The 25,107-nt window shown below is 44.5% G+C and overlaps 1 protein-coding gene across 3 annotated transcripts in view; it reads right to left on the bottom strand.

Annotated features, from left to right (window-relative positions):
- The window catches only part of tdrd1 (tudor domain containing 1), a 52,924-nt gene extending 27,817 nt beyond the window's left edge, over positions 1 to 25,107 (bottom strand). Inside the window, exons 1-6 of one of the 3 annotated variants that reach the window (XM_004919372.4) lie at positions 24,828 to 24,909; positions 6,195 to 6,379; positions 2,621 to 2,655; positions 2,382 to 2,535; positions 1,011 to 1,113; positions 765 to 825 (exon numbers count right to left, since the gene is read on the bottom strand). In XM_004919372.4, the coding sequence (XP_004919429.1) occupies positions 765 to 825; positions 1,011 to 1,113; positions 2,382 to 2,535; positions 2,621 to 2,655; positions 6,195 to 6,333 (492 nt within the window). In that variant the 5' untranslated portion in view covers positions 6,334 to 6,379; positions 24,828 to 24,909. Of the gene's footprint in view, positions 1 to 764; positions 826 to 1,010; positions 1,114 to 2,381; positions 2,536 to 2,620; positions 2,656 to 6,194; positions 6,380 to 24,827 lie in introns of all 3 variants that reach the window. The other 2 variants (XM_004919373.4, XM_004919374.4) reach the window with 2 other exon arrangements.

Here is a 25,107-nt window from a genome sequence, read left to right as displayed (position 1 = left end):
CATTTGGGTGCAGGCACATGTAGGAGGCGTAGGACGGTATTTTCAGCAAGCGCTTTTCCGCTTGACAAAGATATCCGCCGTATGCCTCGTCTGGCATTAGCCTTAACTGGAATTTTAACCTTCCTGACCCTTATGTGACTGATACCGAGGTTATTGGGTGGGCAGGCTATTGTTTTGGCCCCATGTACCAAGTAAGTCGATCATGTTGGCCCATGTATGACCATCATTAATCCTGACTAAAGGTGAAAGAAAGGCATTTTGGCCAATAGATTAGTGCAAGATAGAACTCTCTTTTGTTCTGCAGAAAGCTTTACCATACCCGAGTAAAGAGCCCTAGAAGTTCCCTCCATTTGTTTAAGATAGCAGCTGCCAATTTAGCTTGGTCTACGTAGCTTCCTGCTGCAGCTCTACCCGTTGGTAGCTCAGATCACACATTCTGATGGGACGGGGGGAGTGAGTTTTCTGAATTCTTATTGGAGGGGGGAGCAGGAGAGGGAAGAGAGCTGTGCAGACTGTGGCCCAAGGAAAGAAGGATTTTTTTGAGAGATGAAATCTGACACTGTTTATACAAATGAAGAAAATAAATCCAGCGTTTCTTTTGATAGAGGACTCAGGGCAGCGTTTCTGTGAGTGCTTACTTAGTTTTTACCTCGGTAAAATTGGTTCAGATCCTTATTACCCACCATAATCTCAACGACTGATAGGTAAAATGCTTATTGTCATTATGTGTTACACAAACTGAAGTGTTTTATTTAGAACCTTACCCTGCGTGGCACAATCTGTTCTCCTCCACCCGTGGGAGACCTGCAAGCACCCTGCTCTTTCCTGAAATGAAACAAATTTTCTAGCCAGGCCTCGTTATATGGAACTTAATAATGTGCAAATACAGAATGATGCCAAATAAACTAAGGTTAATGAGTCTGATTAGGACTAGAAAGGCCCAAAAGTATGAAAAAAAAGCTTCTCAGACAATGTGCCACTGTGAAACGCAAGAATAAAAAAAGACTTACGCAGCCAATGGTTTGCAGAATATGGAATGTGCTGACCAATCCTTCCTCTGGCAATCAGCAGAGCAGTAATATGCCTGTCTGCACTGGGAGCATCTCCTAGCGCCTGTCACACACATACCAACAAGAGTCACAGTGGGAATCGCTTAATGCATATACAGCTATCATTTATAGGAACAGGAAATCCTACTTTGCACAAGGTGTTATTGGCTTTAATTCCACAACTAAGATAATAAGAGCTCTTATTTGTGCCCTGGGTACCCCTGGAACTATAGCGGGATGACTGTTACCCCAATGTTTCTATATATCTGTAACCTTGTTATGGGCTAAGGGGGCCCAGCCTGAAGGCCAGTTAGGGGGGGATTTGGGGTGAGTGCTTATTTGTGCCCTGGGTACCCCTGGAACTATAGCGGGGTGACTGTTACCCCAATGTTTCTATATATCTGTAACCTTGTTATGGGCTAAGGGGGCCCAGCCTGAAGGCCAGTTAGGGGGGGATTTGGGGTGAGTGCTTATTTGTGCCCTGGGTACCCCTGGAACTATAGCAGGGTGACTGTTACCCCAATGTTTCTATATATCTGTAACCTTGTTATGGGCTAAGGGGGCCCAGCCTGAAGGCCAGTTAGGGGGGGATTTGGGGTGAGTGCTTATTTGTGCCCTGGGTACCCCTGGAACTATAGCGGGGTGACTGTTACCCCAATGTTTCTATATATCTATAACCTTGTTATGAGCTAAGGGGGCAGAAAAGGAATGTTATGGGCACTCAATAAGCTGCACCCCCATACTGTACTGTCTAAGGGAAACACTATGGCACCTCCTACCCATATGTATAAATACAAATATACAGAGAAGGAATGTTCTGGGCACACAATAAGCTGTACCCCCATACTGTACTGTCTAAGGGAAACACTATGGCACCCCCTACCCATATGTATAAATACAAATATACAGAGAGGGAATGTTCTGGGCACACAATAAGCTGTACCCCCATACTGTACTGTCTAAGGGAAACACTATGGCACATCCCTTATATATAAATATAAAGAGAAGGCTGGTTTTCAAATTATAATATTGAATATTGAACACCGCTAAACATAAATACAGAAGGCTATACCAGGTTTTTCAGGCACAGGGAAATAGAAGTGTGGGTAATGTGTATGCCTAAATTTTGTATGATTCCCAACCAGTATAAAAAAAAAAAGTATTAGGAATTGGTGGTTAGGCTAAAGCCATGTGGGCAGAGATGTTCACTGATTGTAAGGTAACAGGTTTGTGGGTTTTTTTTTCAGCCTCAACTACTACATAACAATTTAACAAGATGATTATTTATTTAAAAAAGTAATCTGATTGCTGCATTGCAAAAAGTACATTTACCATACAAACCACAGTGATTACAACTGGTGGGTCGAGCGACGGGCTTTATGGAATTAAAGAGAGTGGGTTCGTAGCCAATAGACAGGATACTTTCAGAGGATGACGGTGAGCTTCTCGGCTTTAACGCAGGGCCCTTGACATCCATATCTGAACCCTAAAATTAAATTTTTTAAATAAATTTTTTAAATAATGTAACATGGCAGAACATATGCTCAGCCGTTACTATGATTTATACTTACAACAATCTTCTTTATCTCTTTTCCTTTAGAATTGTCTACAAAGAAGAACAAAAAGCAAAATTAAAAAGAAAAGACACTGCAATGAATCAAAGTAACACAGTGTAAAGATGATACTCAAGATGAGCCCCCACAGCTATGACGTTTTCAGCATAAATGTATCACTTTACTCCTTTGTGGGGCTCATACACATAGGTCTCACTGTCTGACTCTTCTAACCATTTACCTGATGTTGGGGCAACGGTACAAGGGGGGCAAGTCTGCATGTTTTGCCTTCCTGCCGATAGGGGTATCGGATGCACTCAATCCATGGGGCAGATTTCCCATAATGCACGGGAACACAGGCAGCATAGAGTACATTACATTATTTTCTATGTATTATAACCACACAGATATAATGTTAAAGGGGAAATGTTGACAGTAGATGTAAAAGTGCGAGCTTTGAGATTGTAATATAACCTAATACTCAGCTGGCCAATAGAATGTATCAGTTAACCCTTACATTTCCCTACTTATTCAATGCCTAACTGGAATAACTTTTTATAGGATTTGTATATAATACCCCAGAAATAACCAGAGGGCAAAAGTAGACCTTTTTGTGCAGAGTTATCCCCAAAATGCATGCATTATATCATACTGAATAGTTCTGAGCAGAGTACCCCCCCACCCCAGACAAACAAGTTAGTGCACATTACTACCAGATAAGTAATACAGAGAAGGTGACTTTTTTGTGCAAATTACCCACAAATAGGCCAGAAACACTTCACTTCGATGAAGCTCGAAGAAGCCAACGGAGGAGAAGCTCGAAGAAGCCAACAGAGGAGGAGCCCAAAGAAGCCAACAGAGGAGGAGCCCAAAGAAGCCAACAGAGGAGGAGCCCAAAGAAGCCAACAGAGGAGGAGCCCAAAGAAGCCAACAGAGGAGGAGCCCAAAGAAGCCAACAGAGGAGGAGCCCTAAGAAGCCAACGGAGGAGGAGCCCAAAGAAGCCAACGGAGAAGGAGCCCAAAGAAGCCAATGGAGAAGGAGCCCAAAGAAGCCAATGGAGGAGGAGCCCAAAGAAGCCAACAGAGGAGGTGTATGGGAGGAACTGTGTATGGGGGGCCCTGGCCAGCATTATTAGGGGGCCCTGGCCAGCATACTTAGGGGGGTCTTGGCCAGCATAAGTATGGAAGGCACTGTGAATGGGATTGGCCACTGGGGGAGGGACCCAGAAATTTGTGATTTCTGATGGAGGCCCTGAATGCCCTAAATATATATTGCTATATATTCAGTGCCTTTCAACTCCAGGCTGATCAGAACTCTTGGTCTGAACTTGCACATAAAGCCCAGAGGCAAGTGAAACAGCACAAAGGATTTGGGGCTTAATACAAGAGGCTGACAGTGCAACTGGCTTTGTGATCATTACCCCCAGACATAACAGTCTGTCAACTGTGTGTGTGTTACCCAAAGCCACCAAATAGTATCATGCTTTGTGCAACTGCCCCCTACATAGGCCAGAGATCCAGTGCAAATGACTGTGATTACTACTCTCCGTGGTGCAAATTACCATCAATACAGGGATTTGTGCATATTACCCCAAACAGACCAGCAAAAACATCAAATGTGCATTGTGACTGGGCCAGTGACACAGGCAGTGGTGCTTTCCCTGTATACAAACCAGTATAGTTGGAATAAAAACCACAATCTTTATTTCAAATAATAAAACCCTGCCCATTGGATAAAAAGGTGACCCACTCCCTGAAATAAAAAATAATAAAATAAAAGAGGTGGTTCACCTTTAAGATCACTTTTAGTATGTTATAGAAGGGTTAATTCTAAGCAACTTTTTAACTGGTCTTCATTATTTATTTCTTAGTTTATTAATTATTCTTCTACTTCCTCATACTCTGCAGCTTTTAAATGGGGGTCACTGACCCCGGCAGCCAAAACCTATTGCTCTGTGAGGCTCCAGTTTTATTGTTACTTTTTATTACTTATCTTTCTATTCAGCCCCTCTCCTATTATATACCCGTCTCTCATTCAAACCACTCCTTGGTTGCTAAGGTAATTTGGACCCTAGCAACCAGATTGCTGCTGAAACACAAAACAGGAGAGCTGCTGAACAAAAAGTGAAATAGCTTAAAAATGACAAATGATAACAACTGAAGACCAACTGCAAATTATCTCAGAATATTACTCTACATCATACTAAAAGTTAACTCAAAGGTGAACAACACCATTAAGGGAGAATCTCATGAAAATTCATATTTGCATCTGACGGAAATAAGTAACCAAGTTACGAAAGACAGTTAGCTCTGATACATTATCTAGGCAAAGAGAGTGCAGACCAATGATCAGTAAAGGTCCCCATACACGGGCAGATTGTAGCTGCCAATATTGGTCCCTTAGACCGACTTGGCAGCTTATCGGCCCATGTATGGGCACTAACTACAGGCCTCCCCGACCAACATCTGGCCTGAAATCGGCCAGATATCTATCAGGCAGGTTTAAAAATTTAGTTGGATCGGGGACCACGCCTATACCAGTCTTTGTAATTTGATCGTTTGGCCCTGGGAATTAGCCTGAAATAGCCCAAAATCGCACACCCGTAGGTGGGGATATAGGGAAAAGATCTGCTCGCTTGGCGACCTCATCTTAATGTGTATGGCCACCTTTAGAGCTAACTGTCCCTCAAAAAATCCAACACCGACACAAGCCCTGCTTGTAGAGAGACAGACTGTGAATAGTGAGCAGTCACATGGCTTGGTTCAATAAATTAATAAGCTAATGGTCATAAGGGTCATGTTTTTACCGTTCCAAAGATGTCGGGCAGACAGGACCTCCAGTTAGATGCAGTAAAGGAAGATTTCACTCCTCCTGGTGCATTTCACAGGAGGCGCAAAATGCCCTTTTCCAGAAAACAGGAGCACGGCCCCGGATCTCAGGTAAGCGCCAATAAGTACTGGGGATCTGGGGGTTGCCTAAGAACACCCCCAGTAAAAATTCATTTTCTTCTCTGTAATAATCACCAGATCTTATATGTGCCTTCATAGATTTAGGGGCCAATTCATTAAAGTACGAATCTGAACCACAAAATCCGATCATTTCTGATGATTGCAAAAGTCACGAAAATTCCGTTCCTTTGAATACGAAGGTTTCGTACTTATGATCTGAAAGTTCCGAAATGTTTGTACTGAAACGATCGTTTACGATTGGCGATACTAAAGTCACGAAATGATCGTATCCCAACGATAAATGGCGCAAAACTCTTTCTGACTTTGAACCTTCGGTGCATGTTTTTGGAAGCCTCAATGGCATTCTGCAGCTCCAACATGGCCCAAGGAAGTCACGATACCGGAGCTTGCGCAAATTAACGGAAATATCGTAAAAAATACACAAAAGTTCTAAACTTTAGAAAAAACACAATTTTTTTTGTAATCGGACCTGTCATACTTTAATGAATGTGCCCCATAATCAGTGACCTGCATCTATTTCCCCATTACCGGATCCACTGATACCCCCTTTCACCAGGTCTCCCCCTGAGGAGGCAGATTGTGCACCACCATCACCGCCCACACATAACGAATGGACTCTTGCCTGGGATTCCTTCAGATCCATCATTTTTTGCAGCCCCGTCGGTAAACAGAGGGAATGGGGGGAAAGATCGGGGACACCTCAAGGAAGGTTGCGGAGCTCGAATTTGTATCTCGTTGGCGCGATGGACCTTTTGGGTCATCCTGATACCACGGCCTCTCCTTTCACCAACACCTCCCAGTAGAACACTGGAAAGAAAGGCCTCTCAGAAAACAGAACAGATTGCAAAATATTGTACCTTTTCTGACTTTACCGACAGATCTGACCAGAATCGGGTTTCCAGTGCCAACACAAAGGAAGACGTTGGACATATTGGTTCAGCAATGGCCAACTTCATCTCCTAATAGCCACCTTATAACTAGAGTTTCACCTTTGCACACATGCAACATGGCTTCACATGTACAGCTCCATGACATCCAGGTCATTCCATCTGACTACATGCGACAAACCATCTGTATTTGTTTGGGACAGAAAAACCTAAATGTTCAATCCCAAGATTCAGAAGAAATTGCCCCAAAGTTGATAATGGACTACAGGAAACCCAGTTTTCCCACAGTCCCCACTGCCATGTTATGGGGGTTACTGGAATAATAGAAAAAAAATGGCCCCACAGTTCTTCAAGAATGTGATTGGTCTGGTAGCTTCATGTTCAGCAAGTTGTCCAATCATCTGTGCAGCTATAGTACATTGTTCTGGAGACCCTGAGGTTTGGGGACAACTGTCCAAAAGTTAAAAACTCCATGCCAATAAAAACATTTTCTAATTGGTCCTGGTTTTTAGAGTTAATAGAAAAACTTGTTTATTTCAAAACACATCAGTTAATAGAGCTTCACAAGTAGTAATCTGTTTTCCCATGGGGCTAGCCATATTCTTCATTTCCCAGGGTGCCACAGCCATGTGACCTGTGCTCTGATAAACTTCAGTCCCACTTTACAGCTGCGCTGCAAGTTGGAGTGATATCACCCCCCTCCCCCCCGGCAGCCGATCAGCAGAACAATGGGAAGGGAGCAAGATAGCAGCTCCCAGTAGGTATCAGAATAGCACTCAATAGTAAGAAGTCCAAGTCCGGCTTGGGACTCCTCCAGTTACATGGGAGTAGGAGAAACAATAGGTTAGCTGAAAGCAGTTCTAATGTGTAGCGCTGGCTGAAAGCTCAGACTCAGGCACAATGCAGATGGAGATGGCGCCTACACACCAATATTACAGCTACAAATACATTTGTTGGTTGAAGAATAAAAGGTTAAATGGCAGAGGGAATTATTTGCTGTGTAACAGTGTCATTTAGAGATAAAAAGTGCCCCATAAATATCAGTCTCCCTTTAAACATTTATTATTACTATTAACACAATCTTATAAAGCACCAACAAGAAATGGGTGTATCCACAGAACATACAGATTACATATAAAAAGGCAACCAATAAACTATACAAGAGGTAGAGAAGGCCCTGCCCAAAAAAGCTTACAATCTAACAGTGAGAAACCATACGCGGCTCTTTGTTTTTCCCAAGTTGCCCAACGTTTTCTCACGAGGCAACTTTCCCAACAGCGATTATTGCCCGCGGGAAAGCATTTGCAGATTTATCATGGGCAACAACTTTCAGGTGCAAAATAATCAATGGTACAGGTATGGGACCTGTCATCCACAATGCTCAGGACCTGGGGTTTTCCAGATAAGGGATTTTTCCGTAATTTGGATCTCCATAACTTAAAGCTGCTAAAAATCATTTAAATATTGAATAAACCCAATAGGGCTGTTCTGCCCCCAATAAGGGGTAATTATATCTTAGTTGGGATCAAGTACAGGTACTGTTTTATTATTACAGAGAAAAGGGAATCATTTAACCATGAAATAAACCCAATAGGGCTGTTCTGCCCCCAATAAGGGGTAATTATATCTTAGTTGGGATCAAGTACAGGTACTGTTTTATTATTACAGAGAAAAGGGAATCATTTAACCATGAAATAAACCCAATAGGGCTGTTCTGCCCCCAATAAGGGGTAATTATATCTTAGTTGGGATCAAGTACAGGTACTGTTTTATTATTACAGAGAAAAGGGAATCATTTAACCATTAAATAAACCCAATAGGGCTGTTCTGCCCCCAATAAGGGGTAATTATATCTTAGTTGGGATCAAGTACAGGTACTGTTTTATTATTACAGAGGAAAGGGAATCATTTAACCATTAAATAAACCCAATAGGGCTGTTCTGCCCCAATAAGGGGTAATTATATCTTAGTTGGGATCAAGTACAGGTACTGTTTTATTATTACAGAGAAAAAGGAATCATTTAACCATTAAATAAACCCAATAGGGCTGTTCTGCCCCAATAAGGGGTAATTATATCTTAGTTGGGATCAAGTACAGGTACTGTTTTATTATTACAGAGAAAAGGGAATCATTTATCCATTAAATAAACCCAATAGGGCTGTTCTGCCCCCAATAAGGGGTAATTATATCTTAGTTGGGATCAAGTACAGGTACTGTTTTATTATTACAGAGAAAAGGGAATCATTAAACCATTAAATAAACCCAATAGGGCTGTTCTGCCCCCAATAAGGGGTAATTATATCTTAGTTGGGATCAAGTACAGGTACTGTTTTATTATTACAGAGAAAAGGGAATCATTTAACCATTAATAAACCCAATAGGGCTGTTCTGCCCCCAATAAGGGGTAATTAGAAAATTGGTATACTTACCACTGGAATTTTCTTTTCCATTAGTCCGTAAGGCAGCACAGACAGGGTTAACTCCCGCACCCCCTGATAGGACAGGTAGCATCAACAAATTATTAGCCAGCCTTAAAACCCTCCATAGACTCCTCCCCCAGCATGTTATTTTTCTAGCATACCAACAAACAACAAAACACTGCTTGCTATCCACACAATTTTATTTACAGGGAGGGTTGTTATTGTGCTGCCTTACGGACTAATGGAAAAGAAAATTCCAGTGGTAAGTATACCAATTTTCTAATTCCATTACGTCCTACAGGCAGCACAGACAGGGAAATTGCTACCTTCCCTAATTGGGAGGGTATGTCTCTTTCGGAAGTGCTGCTTGCAAAACTTTGCTGCCAAAGGCTGTATCACATCTGGACAAGATGTCAAGTCTGTAATGCTTCGCAAATGTATGCAGGTTGGTCCAAGTTGCTGCACTGCAAATCTCTTGAGGTGTTGCACACGCTCTCTCTGCCCACGATGTTGCCATGCTCCTTGTAGAATGAGCATTGGTAATAGCCGGAGGTTCTCTGTTTTCCAACTCATACGTAAATCTAATGGATTCTCTAATCCATCTTGCAATTGATGTCTTAGCAGCTTTATTTCCTCTATTTCTCCCATTAAGGAGAACAAAGAGGTGATCAGTCTTCCTGAACTGTTTAGTTCTCTCTAAATATATCTTCAAACATCTTTTCAAATCCAGATTGTGAAGTAATCTTTCCGCATCATCTTTTGGATCCGGAAAAAAAGTTGGAAGACTAATGACAGCATCTGCACACCATGAAGTAGGCACGTTTGGTATGAAAAAAGGCAACGTTCTTAAACATACTTTGTCTGGGAGAAAGACAATATATGGCTCGAAAGCTCCTAAGGCTTGAATTTCCCCCACTCTTCTTGCTGAAGTCATTGCCGTTAGGAAAACTGTTTTAAGTGTCAACATCTTTAATGATACCTCTTGCAAAGGTTCAAATGGAGTCACACACATTCTGTTAAGGACAAAATTTAGGTCCCAAGGTGGAACGTATGATTTAACATGTGGTCTCAATTTCTTAGTCGCTGTCAGAAATCTCTTTACCATGGGATCCAAGGACAATCTTACATTCAGGTAGGCTGACAAGGCGGATACCTGCACTTTCAGGGTGTTTGGTTGCAAACCTTTATCAAACCCATCTTGTAAAAACTGCAAAATCTGAGCAATTCCTTTATGAAGCGGTGTCAAATTCTTCTGGGAACACCATTTATTATATATTCTCCATACCCTTTTGTATGACAATGATGTAGATTCTTTCCTTGCCAACAACAAGGTTTCCACTACCTCTTTAGACAGACCTTGTTCTATCAATGTTGTCCGCTCAACATCCAGGCTGTCAACTTGAGTCTCTTCAGGTCTGGAAACATCATTCCTTTCTGAGTTATCAGGTCTTTCCTCAGCGGCAGCCTCCAAAACCTGCCCCTGGACAGGTGCAAGAGCTCCGGGTACCATGACCTCCTGGGCCAACTTGGTATAACCGCTATCACCTTTGCCTGATCCTGTTTCACTTTCTTGATCACTTTCTGGATCATGGGCACTGGAGGAAATACATACGCTAGTTGAAAATCCCAACTGATAGAGAATGCATCCAGAAATGTCGGTCTGTCCTTCCGGTACAGCGAACAGAATTTCTTGCATTTGCGATTCTCTTTGGTAGCCATCAGATCAATCTGAGGAAATCCCCATAGTTCGACTATCTCCTGGAAAATCCTCTGACTCAGCGTCCACTCTCCCGGAGTTACCATCTGTCTGCTGAGCCGATCTGCCCACCAGTTGTTCACACCCCTTATGTGGATCGCTGCAATATGTGACAATCTCTTCTGAGACCATGTCATGATCCTGGCACATAACTTGGCCAGTTTCTTTGATCTTGTTCCCCCTTGATGGTTGATATAAGCCACTACTGATATATTGTCTGATTGGATCAGAACATCTTTGGCCTTGATTCTGTGTCTGAATGTCCTCAGAGCTTTCCAAACTGCTTTCAGTTCTCTGTAGTTTGAGGATTCTGCTTTCACTCTCCAGGACCACAGCCCCTGAGCAGTGTGTCTCCCCAGATGTGCCCCCCAGCCTTGGAGAGATGCATCTGTTGTTATCACTACAGAACATTTCGGAAGAAACAGTTTCCCCCGGCTCAAATTGTAATGGTGTGTCCACCACCTCAATGACTTCCTCAGTTTCTCTGTAATCTCCAAGGTTCTGTGTAATCCTGAAATCTTCCGATTCCATGTTCTCAATATACGGGATTGGAAATATCTCATTTTGGCTTTGGCCCATGGCACTGCCTCTATTGCCGCAGTCAACAAACCTAAGACCTTCATTGCTCTGTGGATTGTAATTCTCTTTTTCCTCATTACTGTGTTCACTTCTTGAATGATCCTGTCTGACTTTTCTTGGGGTAGAAAAATCTTCATACACTGGGAATTGACTTGAAACCCCAAGAATCTTACTGAGGTTGATGGATGCAAACTTGATTTTTCTCTGTTCACCAGCCAGCCATGTGCTTCCAGAGCATGTAGAGTCATTTGCAGATGTTTTCTCATTTCCTCTGGGCTTGATGCCTTTAACAGCCAGTCGTCTAGATAGGGTACAATGTAAATGCCTTCCCTCCTTAGGGCTGCAGCTAGCACCACAACAATTTTGGTGAACACCCTTGGCGCGGATGTGATGCCAAAGGGTAACGCTCTGAATTGGAAATGTCTGAGACTTCCCTCCAGAAACACTGCCACTCTTAGAAATTTCCTGCTTTCTGCGTGAACCGGCACGTGTAGGTAGGCATCCTTTAAATCGATGGTGACCATCAGATCCCTTTTGTTGAGAAGGTTCTGGACTGAACGAATTGTCTCCATTCGAAACTTTTTCTTTTCGATATACTGATTTAAATATCTCAGATCGATGACCAGTCTTACTTTGCCCCCAGCCTTGGGTACGAGAAACATTGTGGAGTATACTCCCTGCTGTTGTTCCAGAGGATTTACTTCTTCTAATACTCCCATCTCTATGAATTCTTTCACCGTATCTTGAAATTTTTCCCCTTTTTGAGAGGAAACCAAAAACCTTTCTACAGGCCTTTGACAAAATTCTATCCGATATCCCTCTTTTATTGTACGAAGAACCCATTTGTCCGTCGTTGTTTTCTGCCATTGATGGAAAAAGAGAGATAATCTGCCTCCAACTTTGTCTTGTTGAGGCCTGGCGTCAGAAATCCAGCTTCTTGCTCTTCGCATCTTTGCCCTTGGCTCTCTGTTTATCGTCTCTATTTGGTCCAGAGTATCTTGTCCTTCTGGAACCTCTGAAAGATTCTCTATTCCGAAATGCAAATCTAGAGCGCTTGGATCTTGGTGAGAAGCTTCTTGATCTCTGTCGAAAAAAATTTCTCTTTGACGTCCTAGGTCTGTCTTGTGGTAAAGTCTTGGATTTTCCTCCTTGAAGACTTTCAATTAGAGCATCAAGTTTTGATCCAAATAATTTACCTGGTTCAAAGGGCATCGCACAAAGACTGTTTTTAGACGATAGGTCCGCCTTCCATGCCTTCATCCACAGAGCTCTTCTGCCCACTATGTATGTATATCTTTATTTATAAAGCGCTACTTATGTACGCAGCGCTGTACAGTAGAATTCATTAATACAGACAGGGGGGTTAAAGATAATGGATAAATACAAAGTACAACAATAAATACAAATACAAGGTACAGTTGCAATAAGAGTCAGAAACACAAGATGAAGGAGGTCCCTGCCCCGTAGAGCTTACAATCTATATGGGAGGGTAACTAACAGACACAAATAGGCAAATATAAGTGCTATAGGTCACAGTGGGTGACATTACAGTATAAGTGCCAGTTTCCAGATCAGGTGCTGGGCGAGTGCTCCATAAGGTAGTCTTTAAGTTTAGTTTTAAAAAGACTGAGGGAGGATTCTCTCTGGAGGACATCAGGGAGGGAATTCCAAATGTAAGGGGCAGCCAGGCAGAAGGATTTAAGGCGGGAAACAGCAGTAGTAGTGGGGGGCGCAACCAAACGGTTGCTCTGCGAGGAACGAAGGAGTCGGCCAGGAACGTGCGGAGACACCAGGGAAGAGATGTAGTGAGGAGCAGAGGAATGGAGGGCTTTGAAGGTTAAGAGAAGGAGTTTGTAAACTATTCTTTGTTTAACAGGAAGCCATGATAAGGCCTTTAGCAGGGGAAGGGCCTGAACTCTCCTGGATGAGAGGAGGAGAATTCTGGCAGCGGTGTTTAATATAGACTGTAGGGGGGAAAGATGGGAATTAGGGAGGCCGGTTAGCAGCAGGTTACAATAGTCAAGTCGGGATAGGATGAGGGCATGCATGAGCAGCCTAGCTGTTACAGTAGAAAGAAAGGGCCGGATTTTGGCAATATTGCGTAAGAAAAAGTGACAGGTTTTGACAGTGGTGTTAGTATGGTCAGAAAAGGAGAGACTGGAGTCAAAGATCACCCCCAAACAACGCATGGAATTGACAGGGTTGATGAGGGTGCCTTCAATAGAGATAGAAAAGGGGGAGTAGGACCAGGTTTAGGCGGAAAGATCATTAGTTCAGTTTTTGTTAGGTTGAGTTTGAGGTGGCGTTGGTTCATCCAATTGGAGATAGCCAGGAGGCAGTTAGAGATTTGAGTCTCAGTTTCAACTGTTAATGAAGGGGTCGAAAAGTAAATTTGGGTATCATCAGCATATAGATGGTATTTGAAGCCAAATGAACGGATAAGATCTCCCAAAGACAGCGTGTAAAGGGAGAACAGCAACGGCCCAAGTACAGAGCCTTGGGGTACCCCCACATTAAGAGAAACTGGAGATGAGATTTTGTTAGCGTAGGAGACAGTGAATGAGAGGTAGGAAGAGATCCAGGATGCAGCCTGACTACGGAGACCAATCGAATGCAGAATTTGCATTAGGAGGGAGTGGTCAACCGTATCAAACGCAGCCGATAGATCTAGGAGGATTAGTACAGAAAAGTGACCACTGACTTTGGCAACCTGAAGATCATTCGTAACTCTGCACAACGCTGTCTCAGTAGAGTGCGCAGGCCGAAAGCCAGATTGCAGCGGGTCCAGTAAATTATGTGCATTAAGGAAGTTAGTGATACGGGAGAAGACAATGCGCTCTAAGATTTTGGAGGCAAGCGGTAAAAGTGAGACAGGACGGTAGTTAGAGAGACAGGACGGGTCCAGCGTGGCCTTTTTAAGGATGGGCTTGACACAGGCCTGTTTGAAAGAAGAGGGGAAAATTCCAGAAGACAGAGAAGAGTTGAAGATGTGAGTAAGAGCCGGAGTAAGCTCAGCAGCACAGTGTTTGAGAAGAGAAGAAGGCATGGGGTCTAGAGAGCAAGTGGTGAGCGGAGCTGACAACAGAAGCCGGGAGACTTCAGAGCCAGTTACGGGACCAAATGAGCCAAGACATGCAGAGGGGGGCTGAGGAAGGAGGAGCTGGTTAGTATTAGAGGGGGGAATTTGATTGCGGATGGACTCCACTTTGTTCAGGAAGAAATCAGCAAAGTCCTGGGGGGAGTGCATAAAGTCAGGTGATTGAGTCTGCGAGGGACGCAGAAGGGTATTGAATATGGAAAATAGGCGTTTTGGGTTGGATTTATTACTGTTTATGAGGGTGTTGTAGTATTCCTGTTTAGCCTTCGACAGGGCAGAATTGAGGCAGGCTAATAGGAATTTATAGTGGATAAAGTCTGCTTGCGTACGGGATTTCCTCCACATACGTTCTGCAGACCTCGCACAGGAGCGTAGGAATTTGGTCTGCACATTCAGCCAGGGGCGGGGGTTTTGCACCCGAGTGCGCTTAGGCTGAAGGGGTGCAAATGAATCAATAGTGGAGGCTAGTATTCTGTTGTACTCACAAACCAGGGTATCAGGGTCAGACAACTCATTGAAGGAGGAGAGACTGGACCTGAAAGAGCGAGCTAAGGCCGGGAGATCTACGCCACGTGTGTTTCTAATTAATACAGCGGGGGAAGGAGCAGGTTGGGAAGGAGAGTGAGAGACAGAAAATGTAACGAGGTGATGGTCAGAGAAGGGAAAGGGGACGCTGTTAAAATCAGACAGGGACAGATTTTTAGTAAAGACTAAATCCAGAAAGTGGCCATCCTTATGAGTCGGAGCATTTGTCCACTGCTGGAGTTCAAAGGAGGAGGTTAGGCATAGAAAACGCGAGGGCCAGGGTTGCGAGGGATCATCAATGTGGGAGTTGAAATCCCCAAGGATGATTGCAGGGCCGTCAGTAGAGAGGAAAAAGGAGAGCCAGGTTTCAAAATCAGAGAGGAAGGTAGCAGGGGAGGAGGCTGACGGGGGTCTGTAAATGACAGCCACTCGTACAGAGAGAGGGTGGAAGATCTGAATGGCATGCACCTCAAATGAATTGAACAAATAAGCAGGGGGAATAGGAATAGGTGCGAACCGGCAACGGGAGGAGAGGAGAATTCAAACTCCCCCACCGCGTCCAGTGGCCCGGGGGGTGTGGGAGAAAGACAGACCGCCATGAGAGAGTGCTGCTTCAGTGGCAGTGTCATTCTGTAACAGCCAGGTTTCAGTTAGTGCGAGGAGATGAAATGAGTTAGAACAGAACAGATCATGGATTAGTGTAGCTTTGTTAGTTAAAGGAACAGTAACACCAAAAAAAGAAAGTGTATAAAAATAATTAATATATTATGTACTATTGCCCTGCACTGGTAAAAGTTGTGTGTTTGCCTCATAAACACTACTACAGTTTATATAAATACCCTGCTGTGTAGCCCTGGGGGCAGCCATTTAAATTGAAAAAAGGAGAAAAGGCACAGGTTACTAAGCAGATAACAGATAAGTAGTAGATTCCCATTGTATTCTACACAGTTTATCTGTTATCTTCTTATGTAACCTGTGCCTTTTCTCCTTTTTTCAATTTAAATGGCTGCCCCCATGGCTACACAACAGCTATTTCTATTAACTACAGTAGTCTTTCTGAAGCAAACACACAACTTTTACCAGTGCAGGGCAACAGGACACTATATTTTAATTATTTTAAAACATTTTTATTTTTTAGTGTTACTGTTCCTTTAAGGAACGGACATTAAGAAGGGCACAGGAAAACGGAAGGCAGGAGGAGGGAAGAGTGGGAACCTGAATAAGGTTAGAAGCAGCAGAGGTACGACAGGCTTTGGGCATGGGGACAGAAGGACGAGGACGAATATAAGTAGGTATGGAGCAGGGCCCGGGGTTTGGAGAGATATCCCCTGCAGCCAGTAATAGTAGGAAAAAGAGTGAGAAGATATGAGCAGAGGATTTAAAATGATTGCACCTCAGCGTACGAACAGAGACCGGGGAACAGAGGTGTAGGTAATTATAGAGGGTAAAGGAGCCGGAGTATGTAGATGGGAGCAGGGAGGAGGATATGTGTATGGAGTATGGACAGGCAACAGGAGGGTTAAAGGAAGAGACTACCTTAGGGAGCACCATGCATACAATCAACAGGAATACAGTGATTGTAGTCATTTTCAGGCGAAGTCCCAGATGGAATATGTTCAGTGCTGTTCCAACTGCTGTCCAACTCTGTCTAACTCATTAAAGTATACTTAAATTTGCTATACTTTAAGCTGCTATATTGCCAAGCTGCACCCCTCAGCCAAGCTGCTCCCAGTGTGATCCCAAAGAAATAGTTCAAGAGAGTCACATGGTTCTAAGGGGAGGGCCCAATTGGCTAAACATCAAATACATCCAAATTCACACCTTTTGCCTGTTATCAGATAACGAGTTACCCTTACACAGAGCCAGGAGATGTGATTACACTAGGGGTATGATAGTGGAAGCTACTGATAAAGCCAAACTGAAGATAATGCCATTAACCTTGCCGATAATTTCACAGATTCCACCGCTGTATCACATAAAAAATCTGTTGCCAAATTGATGTATTTAAATGCATCCAATAAATCATCTCTTGACACCCCTGAGTCAATATCTTCTGCTAAGTTATTCAACCAGCATTTCAATGTTCTTGACACCGAAACAGCAGATATGGAGGGTTTTGTCAGCTCCGCCGCTGCGACATAAGACCTTCTCCATGCCGTATCTGCCCTTCTGTCCATCGGATCCTTCAATCCTGAAATATCTTCTACTGGTATAGTAGTTCTCCTCGACATCCTAGAAATCGGAATGTCTACCGCTGGAGGATCCTGCCAGGTTGTTATCTCTTGCTTATGAAGAGTGAACATTTGCTTAAATCTTTTAGAAATATCAGGCCTTCTTGATGGATCCTTCCACTCTGTTTGCATTAACTCTTTAATAATCGGATTGACTGGAAAAGTATCTGTACTTTGTCGTGAAAAATACAACAGTGTATCTCTTGCTGCTTCTTTTTTCTTCTTCTTCCCCTGATCCTCCATCACCTTGTTAACAGCTTTTATTAACTTCTGGATTTTATCTGGTTGAAACAAGAAAATACTTTCTTTAGCCTCTCCTTTAGTGGAAGTGGAGGAAGAAGACAATTCGCCGGAATCAGAATCTCCAGACACCTGATCAATCACAATCAAGTCATCTTTGTTTACATCAACAGGTGGTCCTGAAGCTTGTTTCATATCCTCAAATGTCTGGGACATCATATTCTTAAACCAATCAATGAAGACTTCAGATTGTTGCGCCTGATCTTCACCTACCGCAGCTCTCATGCATGACATACACATCTTCTGAACATGCTCGTCAGGTAAGGGTTGTTCGCAGGATATACAACATCTATGTTTCAGCTTTTGTGTCTTCTTAGAAGGAGACCTAGACATCTAAATGCATAAAATAAAATCAGACATGCAAAACCCCCAATAAAATAGAGATGGAGTTATATATGTATTTATATACATATATCTACCTTGTCCCTGGATACCAGCACAAAACAGCCTTGCAGCACAGAGATCCTTCCGGTGCACCGTTCCTATATACCAGTGATTATACACAGAGCCTACCTAACAAACATAGGCACAGATCCCAGCAAAATTGGAGGTATAAATACCTTTTTTCTTCTTCCCCTCGGGTAGAAATGCCGGTCCTGCGTTCCAAGCCCCATTCTTCCTGGTTCGCGCGCGCTGATGACGTCACGCAAGCGCGACTTCCGGTCCTTCGTGTATCCTGCGCATCACACTGCGCTCCCTGCTTCAACGCGTCCTGCTGCCTTCAGTTCCCCCACCGGTGAGGACCTTGGCCAGCTTCCTTGATCGCTTTTACTTTCCTTTGCGATCAGCATGCCTAGGAAAGCTTCTCTTTCCCCCAGGGCCTCACCCTCAGGTAGTCCCCAGTCGGCCTTCAGATCCCTCAGGATCCGGATCTTCCTTTCTTCACCACCATTCCTCAGGTAGGACAGGAAAAAAACATGCTGGGGGAGGAGTCTATGGAGGGTTTTAAGGCTGGCTAATAATTTGTTGATGCTACCTGTCCTATCAGGGGGTGCGGGAGTTAACCCTGTCTGTGCTGCCTGTAGGACGTAATGGAATTATATCTTAGTTGGGATCAAGTACAGGTACTGTTTTATTATTACAGAGAAAAGGGAATCATTTAACCATTAAATAAACCCAATAGGGCTGTTCTGCCCCAATAAGGGGTAATTATATCTTAGTTGGGATCAAGTATAGGTACTGTTTTATTATTACAGAGGAAAAAGGTAATCATTTAAAAAAAAAAATTGAATTATTTAATTCAAATGGAGTCTATGGGAGATGGCCTTCCATAATTTGTAACTTTCTGGATAACAGGTTAGTGCTGGGCGGTATACCGGTAAAAACCGAACACCGTTTTTTTTAAAAAAAACGATATAAATTTTTTACATACCCCCATACCGGTGTGCGCGCTTCCTGGCAATTTTTACAAATACTTCCGGGTGCGCGCGTGATGTCAGCGCGCACGCGACGTCAGCACGCCCGTGACGTCAGCGCCATCGCTAGGACGCATCATTCAGAGTCGGATACCAATGTGAGCTGTCGGGGGTGCCTGCGGCTGCCTGGCCAGTAATTATATTTTATGTGAAGGGGATGGGGGGGTGTTTGGGGTGGGGGGTTATATTTATGTGAAGGGGATGGGGGGGTGTTTGGGGTGGGGGGTTATACTTATGTGAAGGGGATGGGGGGGTGTTTGGGGTGGGGGGTTATATTTATGTGAAGGGGATGGGGGGGTGTTTGGGGTGGGGTGGGGTGCGTGCGGATGGGGGGGTGTTTGGGGTGGCGGGGGGGGGATGCGGATGGGGGGGGTGTTTGGGGTGGTGGGGGGGGGTGCGGATGGGGGGGTGTTTGGGGTGGCGGGAGGGGGTGTCTGGGGTGGTCACCTAATCATGCATGGGGAAAAAAAAAATACCGTCAAATACCGTGATACCGATATAATTTTGAAAAATACCGTGATATAAATTTTTGGTCATACCGCCCAGCACTATAACAGGTTTTCAGATAACATATCCCATACCTGTTTTAGTATCCCATTAGGGCATGATTCACCCCAAAATCTCATCTCCCTATATTAGAAAGTTACATAGTAACATAGTAACATAGTAAGTTGGGTTGAAAAAAGACATACGTCCATCAAGTTCAACCATAATGCCTATACCTAACCTGCCTAACTACAAGTTGATCCAGAGGAAGGCAAAAAACCCCATCTGAAGCCTCTCTAATTTGCCTCAGAGGGGAAAAAATTCCTTCCTGACTCCAAGATGGCAATCGGACCAGTCCCTGGATCAACTTGTACTAAGAGCTATCTCCCATAACCGTGTATTCCCTCACTTGCTAAGAATCCATCCAGCCCCTTTTTAAAGCTATATAATGTATCAGCCAGTACGACTGATTCGGGGAGGGAATTCCACAACTTCACAGCTCTCACTGTAAAAAATCCTTTCCGAATATTTAAATGGAACCTCCCTTCTTCTAAACGGAGTGGGTGCCCTCGTGTCCGTTGGAAGGACCTACTGGTAAATAAAACATTAGAGAGGTTATTATATGATCCCCTTATATATTTGTACATAGTTATCATGTCACCTCTTAAGCGCCTCTTCTCCAGTGTAAACAGACCCAACTTGGCCAGTCTTTCTTCATAACCGAGACTTTCCATACCCTTTACCAGCTTAGTTGCCCTTCTCTGGACCCTCTCTAGCTCAATAATGTCCCGTTTGAGCACTGGAGACCAAAACTGAACAGCATATTCTAGATGGGGCCTTACCAGTGCTCTGTAAAGGGGAAGAATAACCCCCTCCTCCCGTGAATCTATACCCCTTTTAATACAGCTCAAAACCTTGTTTGCCCTTGCAGCTGCTGCCTGGCATTGCTTGCTACAGCCAAGTTTATTATCTACAAGGACTCCAAGATCCTTCTCCATTATGGATTTGCCTAGTGCAGTCCCATTAAGGTTATACGGGGCTTGCATATTTTTACATCCCAGGTGCATGACCTTACATTTATCCACATTAAATCTCATCTGCCACTTAGCTGCCCACATCTGCCACTTAGCTGCCCAGTTGGACCTTAATACTAATAAGCCATTGTAACATTACCTTATGTACATGCCCCAGAGTGCTGAACCTGAGCGCCCCCTCATACTAAACTTGCTGCACAATATCCCCCTCCTGTGTCCAGGGTCCCCCCAATATTCCCTATATTACTGGACCAAATGATCCCAGTTCAATGTGCTACAGTCTATACCCCCGACCCAATATATTCCAATTTACACCCAGCCTCAGCTGTAAATAACAACACACAAACAATACACCCCAACACACCCCCCTAGAACAGGGATCCCCAACCAGTGGCCCATGAGAAACATGTTGCTCCCTAACCCCTAGAAGGCTGCACCCAGCGGCCTCAAAGCAGGAGATGATTTAAAGGGGTAGGATCACCTTTGAGCTTTTAGTACGTTATAGAATGGCCTATTCTAAGTAACTTTTCAATTGGTCTTCATTATTTATTTTTTATAGTTTTTGAATGATTTGCCTTCTTCTTGCAACTCTTTGCAGTTTCTAAATGGGGGTAACTTTCTTTTCTATTCAGCCCCTCTCCTATTCATACACCACCCTCTCATTCAAATCACTACCTGGTTGCTAAGGTAACTTGGACCCTAGGAACCAAATAACAGCTGAAACTCCAAACTGGAGAGCTCCTGAACTGAAAATAAAATAACTAAAAGACTACAAATAATAAAAAAATGAAGACCAATTGCAAATTGTCTCAGAATATTACTCTCTACATCATACTAAACGTTAACTCAAAGGTGAACACCCCCTTGGGAATCTAACCACTTATTTCGAGCCTTCAAGCTTTTGCTGTTATAGAGATGGCTTAGGAGGGCTTCAGGTTTGATATTCCTGATTTATACAATAAATATATATATTAATTGTCAATACAATATGCCCTTTGTGTTTGTAACTTCTTCCCCTCCCGACCCTGGGAATAGTTCATATAAATAGTCCCGATGAAATCAGCTCTGCTGCGGGATACACAGCCATACGCTGTGCTGGCCAAGTCTTCAGCCTATGAATTTGATTCTGCAGGGGTTGTACCGTGCCTCGCAGGGGTTCCTTAGTACCGCTCAGAAGTGGGTTGTTTGAATTACAGGTAAATGTACAAGTGGAGGATGATCTAAAGGGGGCTATGGGCACAGGCCATCTATCCCTTTAAAGGGGTGGTTCAACTTTCATTTAATTTTTAGTATGTTATGGAATGCCAATTCTAAGCAACCTTTCAATTGGTCTTCATTATTTTTAAATTATTTCCCTTCTTCTTCTGACTCTTTACAACTTTCAAATGGGGGTCACTGACCCCGGCAGCCAAAAAATATTGCTCTGTGAGGCTCCAGTTTTATTGTTATTGTTACTTTTTATTACTTCTTGTTCTTTTTAGGTCTTCTCTTATAAACATATCAGTCTCTCGTAGAGCTGGGCGGTATGACCAAAAATTTATATCACGGTATTTTTCAAAATTATATCGGTATCACGGTATTTGACGGTATATAAATAAAAAATAAATAAATATTGGTGGCCCCCCCCCCCCACAACCCCAAACCCGACCCCCCCCCAACCCCAACACCCCCCCCACAACTCCAACCCCCCCCACAACTCGAACCCCCCCACAACCCCCCCCAACCCCAACAGCCCCCCCAACCCCCACAACCCCCCCCACAACCCCCCAGCAGAACTTACCCAACTTGTGGTTCCTCCAGCGATGCGTCCTAGCGACGTCGCGTGCGCGCTGACGTCACATGCGCACGGGCGCAACCCGGATATAATTGAAGAAAAATAGCAGGAGGCGCGCATACCGGTGTAGCGGTATGTTTAAAAATCATATCGTTTTTTTTTTTAAAAAAACGGTATACCGGTTAAACCGGTATACCGCCCAGCACTAGTCTCTCGTTGAAACCAATACCTGGTCGCTGAGGTAATTAGGACCCTAGCAACCAGATAACGGCTGAAACTTCAACCTGGAGAGCTGCTGAACAAAATGTGAAATAATACAAAATCTACAAATAAAAAAAAATGAAGACCAATGGCAAATTGTCTCGGAATATTATTCTCTACATCATACTAAAAGTTAACTCAAAGGTGGCCCTTTTAAAGTTGGCGACTGGATCTTTTGAAAATTCAGGGGCTAAAAAAATCTATCTGAACTGATTGCAATCAGTGCTGCCCTGCAACATGTATTTATTAGACATGCCCCTGAATTTTCAAGAGATCTGATCACCCAACTTTTAGGATACGCCCTTCCTAATAGGACTTGGACAAAGCTATTTTTTCCTATGTATAATAATACAGGTATGGGATGTCCATACTCTCCTTGAAGGGGTTAATGACAGGTTTATTTGGGTTGTCCATCTTTGCGTTTACTTTTAGTATGATGTAGAAAGTAAATATTCTGAGACAATTTGCAATTGGTCTTCATTCTTTATTATTTGTAGTTTAATTATTTCAGTTTTTGTTCAGCAGCTTGGATTTTCAGCAGTTATTCGGTAGCTAGGATCCAAATTTCCTTAGCAACCAGGGTGTGGTTTGAATGAAACACCGATATATGAATAGGAAAGGACTTGAATAGAAAAATAAGTAAGAAAAAGTAACAATAACAATTAAACTTTAGCTTCACAGAGCAATAGGGTTTGGCTGCCGGGGTCAGTGAAATTTGAAAGCTGCAAAGAGTCAGAAGAAGGCGGCAAATAATTGAAAAACTATGAAAAACAAAGATCAATAGAAAAGTCGCTTAGATTATAACATACTTAAAGTTAACTTGAAGGTGAACTTCCCCTTCAGCCCCAGGGACACCCCTGAGAGACTAAATGACCCCCCTTCAGCCCCAGGGACACCCATGAGAGACTAAATGACCCCCCTTCAGCCCCAGGGACACCCCTGAGAGACTAAATGACCCCCCTTCAGCCCCAGGGACACCCCTGAGAGACTAAATGACCCCCCTTCAGCCCCAGGGACACCCCTGAGAGACTAAATGACCCACCTTCAGCCCCAGGGACACCCCTGAGAGACTAAATGACCCCCCTTCATCCCCAGGGACACCCCTGAGAGACTAAATTACCCCCCTTCAGCCCCAGGGACACCCCTGAGAGACTAAATGACCCCCCTTCATCCCCAGGGACACCCCTGAGAGACTAAATGACCCCCCTTAAGCCCCAGGGACACCCCTGAGAGACTAAATGACCCACCTTAAGCCCCAGGGACACCCCTGAGAGACTAAATGACCCCCTTCAGCCCCAGGGACACCCATGAGCGACTAAATTACCCCCCTTCAGCCCCAGGGACACCCCTGAGAGACTAAATGACCCCCCTTCAGCCCCAGGGACACCCCTGAGAGACTAAATGACCCCCCTTCAGCCCCCAGGGACACCCCTGAGAGACTATATTACCCACCTTCAGCCCCAGGGACACCCCTGAGAGACTAAATTACCCCCCTTCATCCCCAGGGACACCCCTGAGAGACTAAATTACCCCCCTTCAGCCCCAGGGACACCCCTGAGAGACTAAATGACCCCCCTTCATCCCCAGGGACACCCCTGAGAGACTAAATGACCCCCCTTCAGCCCCAGGGACACCCCTGAGAGACTAAATGACCCCCCTTCAGGCCCAGGGACACCCCTGAGAGACTAAATGACCCACCTTCAGCCCCAGGGACACCCCTGAGAGACTAAATGACCCCCCTTAAGCCCCAGGGACACCCCTGAGAGACTAAATGACCCCCCCTTCAGCCCCAGGGACACCCCTGAGAGACTAAATGACCCCCCTTCAGGCCCAGGGACACCACTGAGAGACTAAATGACCCCCCTTCAGCCCCAGGGACACCCCTGAGAGACTAAATGACCCCCCTTCAGCCCCAGGGACACCCCTGAGAGACTAAATGACCCCCCTTCAGCCCCAGGGACACCCCTGAGAGACTAAATTACCCCCCTTCAGCCCCAGGGACACCCCTGAGACTAAATGACCCCCCTTCAGCCCCAGGGACACCCCTGAGAGACTAAATGACCCCCCTTCAGCCCCAGGGACACCCCTGAGAGACTAAATTACCTCCCTTCAGCCCCAGGGACACCCCTGAGACTAAATTACCCCCCTTCAGCCCCAGGAACACCCCTGAGACTAAATGACCCCCCTTCAGCCCCAGGGTTGGGCCCCATGGGTGGGGGGAGGGGGTTAGTAGCTTTTCAGAAAATGTAGTTCATTTTTTTTCTTTGCTTTGAATGAGAGGCAGCTTTATGACTTCTGACTGCAAAGCCACAGCCCAACTTTCATCCACATTGAGAAGACCCGGCCCTACCTGCCTACCCTCCCTCCCTCCCAAATCGTTGAAGCGAAATATCCTCACCCCAACATGAGATAAACTTCATTAACCCATTCCCCAAACCCACTGCCCCTAATGACCCCAGGCAAGAGCCCTATCTGCCCCACACACGCACCTCTCCTCAGTGCGCACTTCCGCTCTCCCACCGCGCCAATTCCCAGCCGCCCCTGCGCAACAGCCGCGCCAATCACTGTACGCATGCGCAGTCGGACTGCTTCCCAGAGTTCTGTGCGGGTACGGGCAGGCTTTGCTGCTGTTGTAAAGTTACTTCTACACGGAGGGGAATGGTGCCCCTGAAAGAGTAGATTGGGCACAGAGGTGCCTGGGAAACTGGATTGCTGGGTGGAGGCCGCCAGGAGAGACTGTGAGAGAGGGTTGGATTGACATGGCGGGAA

Source organism: Xenopus tropicalis, chromosome 7 (genome assembly GCF_000004195.4).
Source record: "Xenopus tropicalis strain Nigerian chromosome 7, UCB_Xtro_10.0, whole genome shotgun sequence".
Taxonomy (NCBI): Eukaryota; Metazoa; Chordata; class Amphibia; order Anura; family Pipidae; genus Xenopus; species Xenopus tropicalis.
The sequence above is the reverse complement of the archived record's forward strand: the minus strand, read 5'-3'. Positions and strand labels throughout refer to the sequence as shown.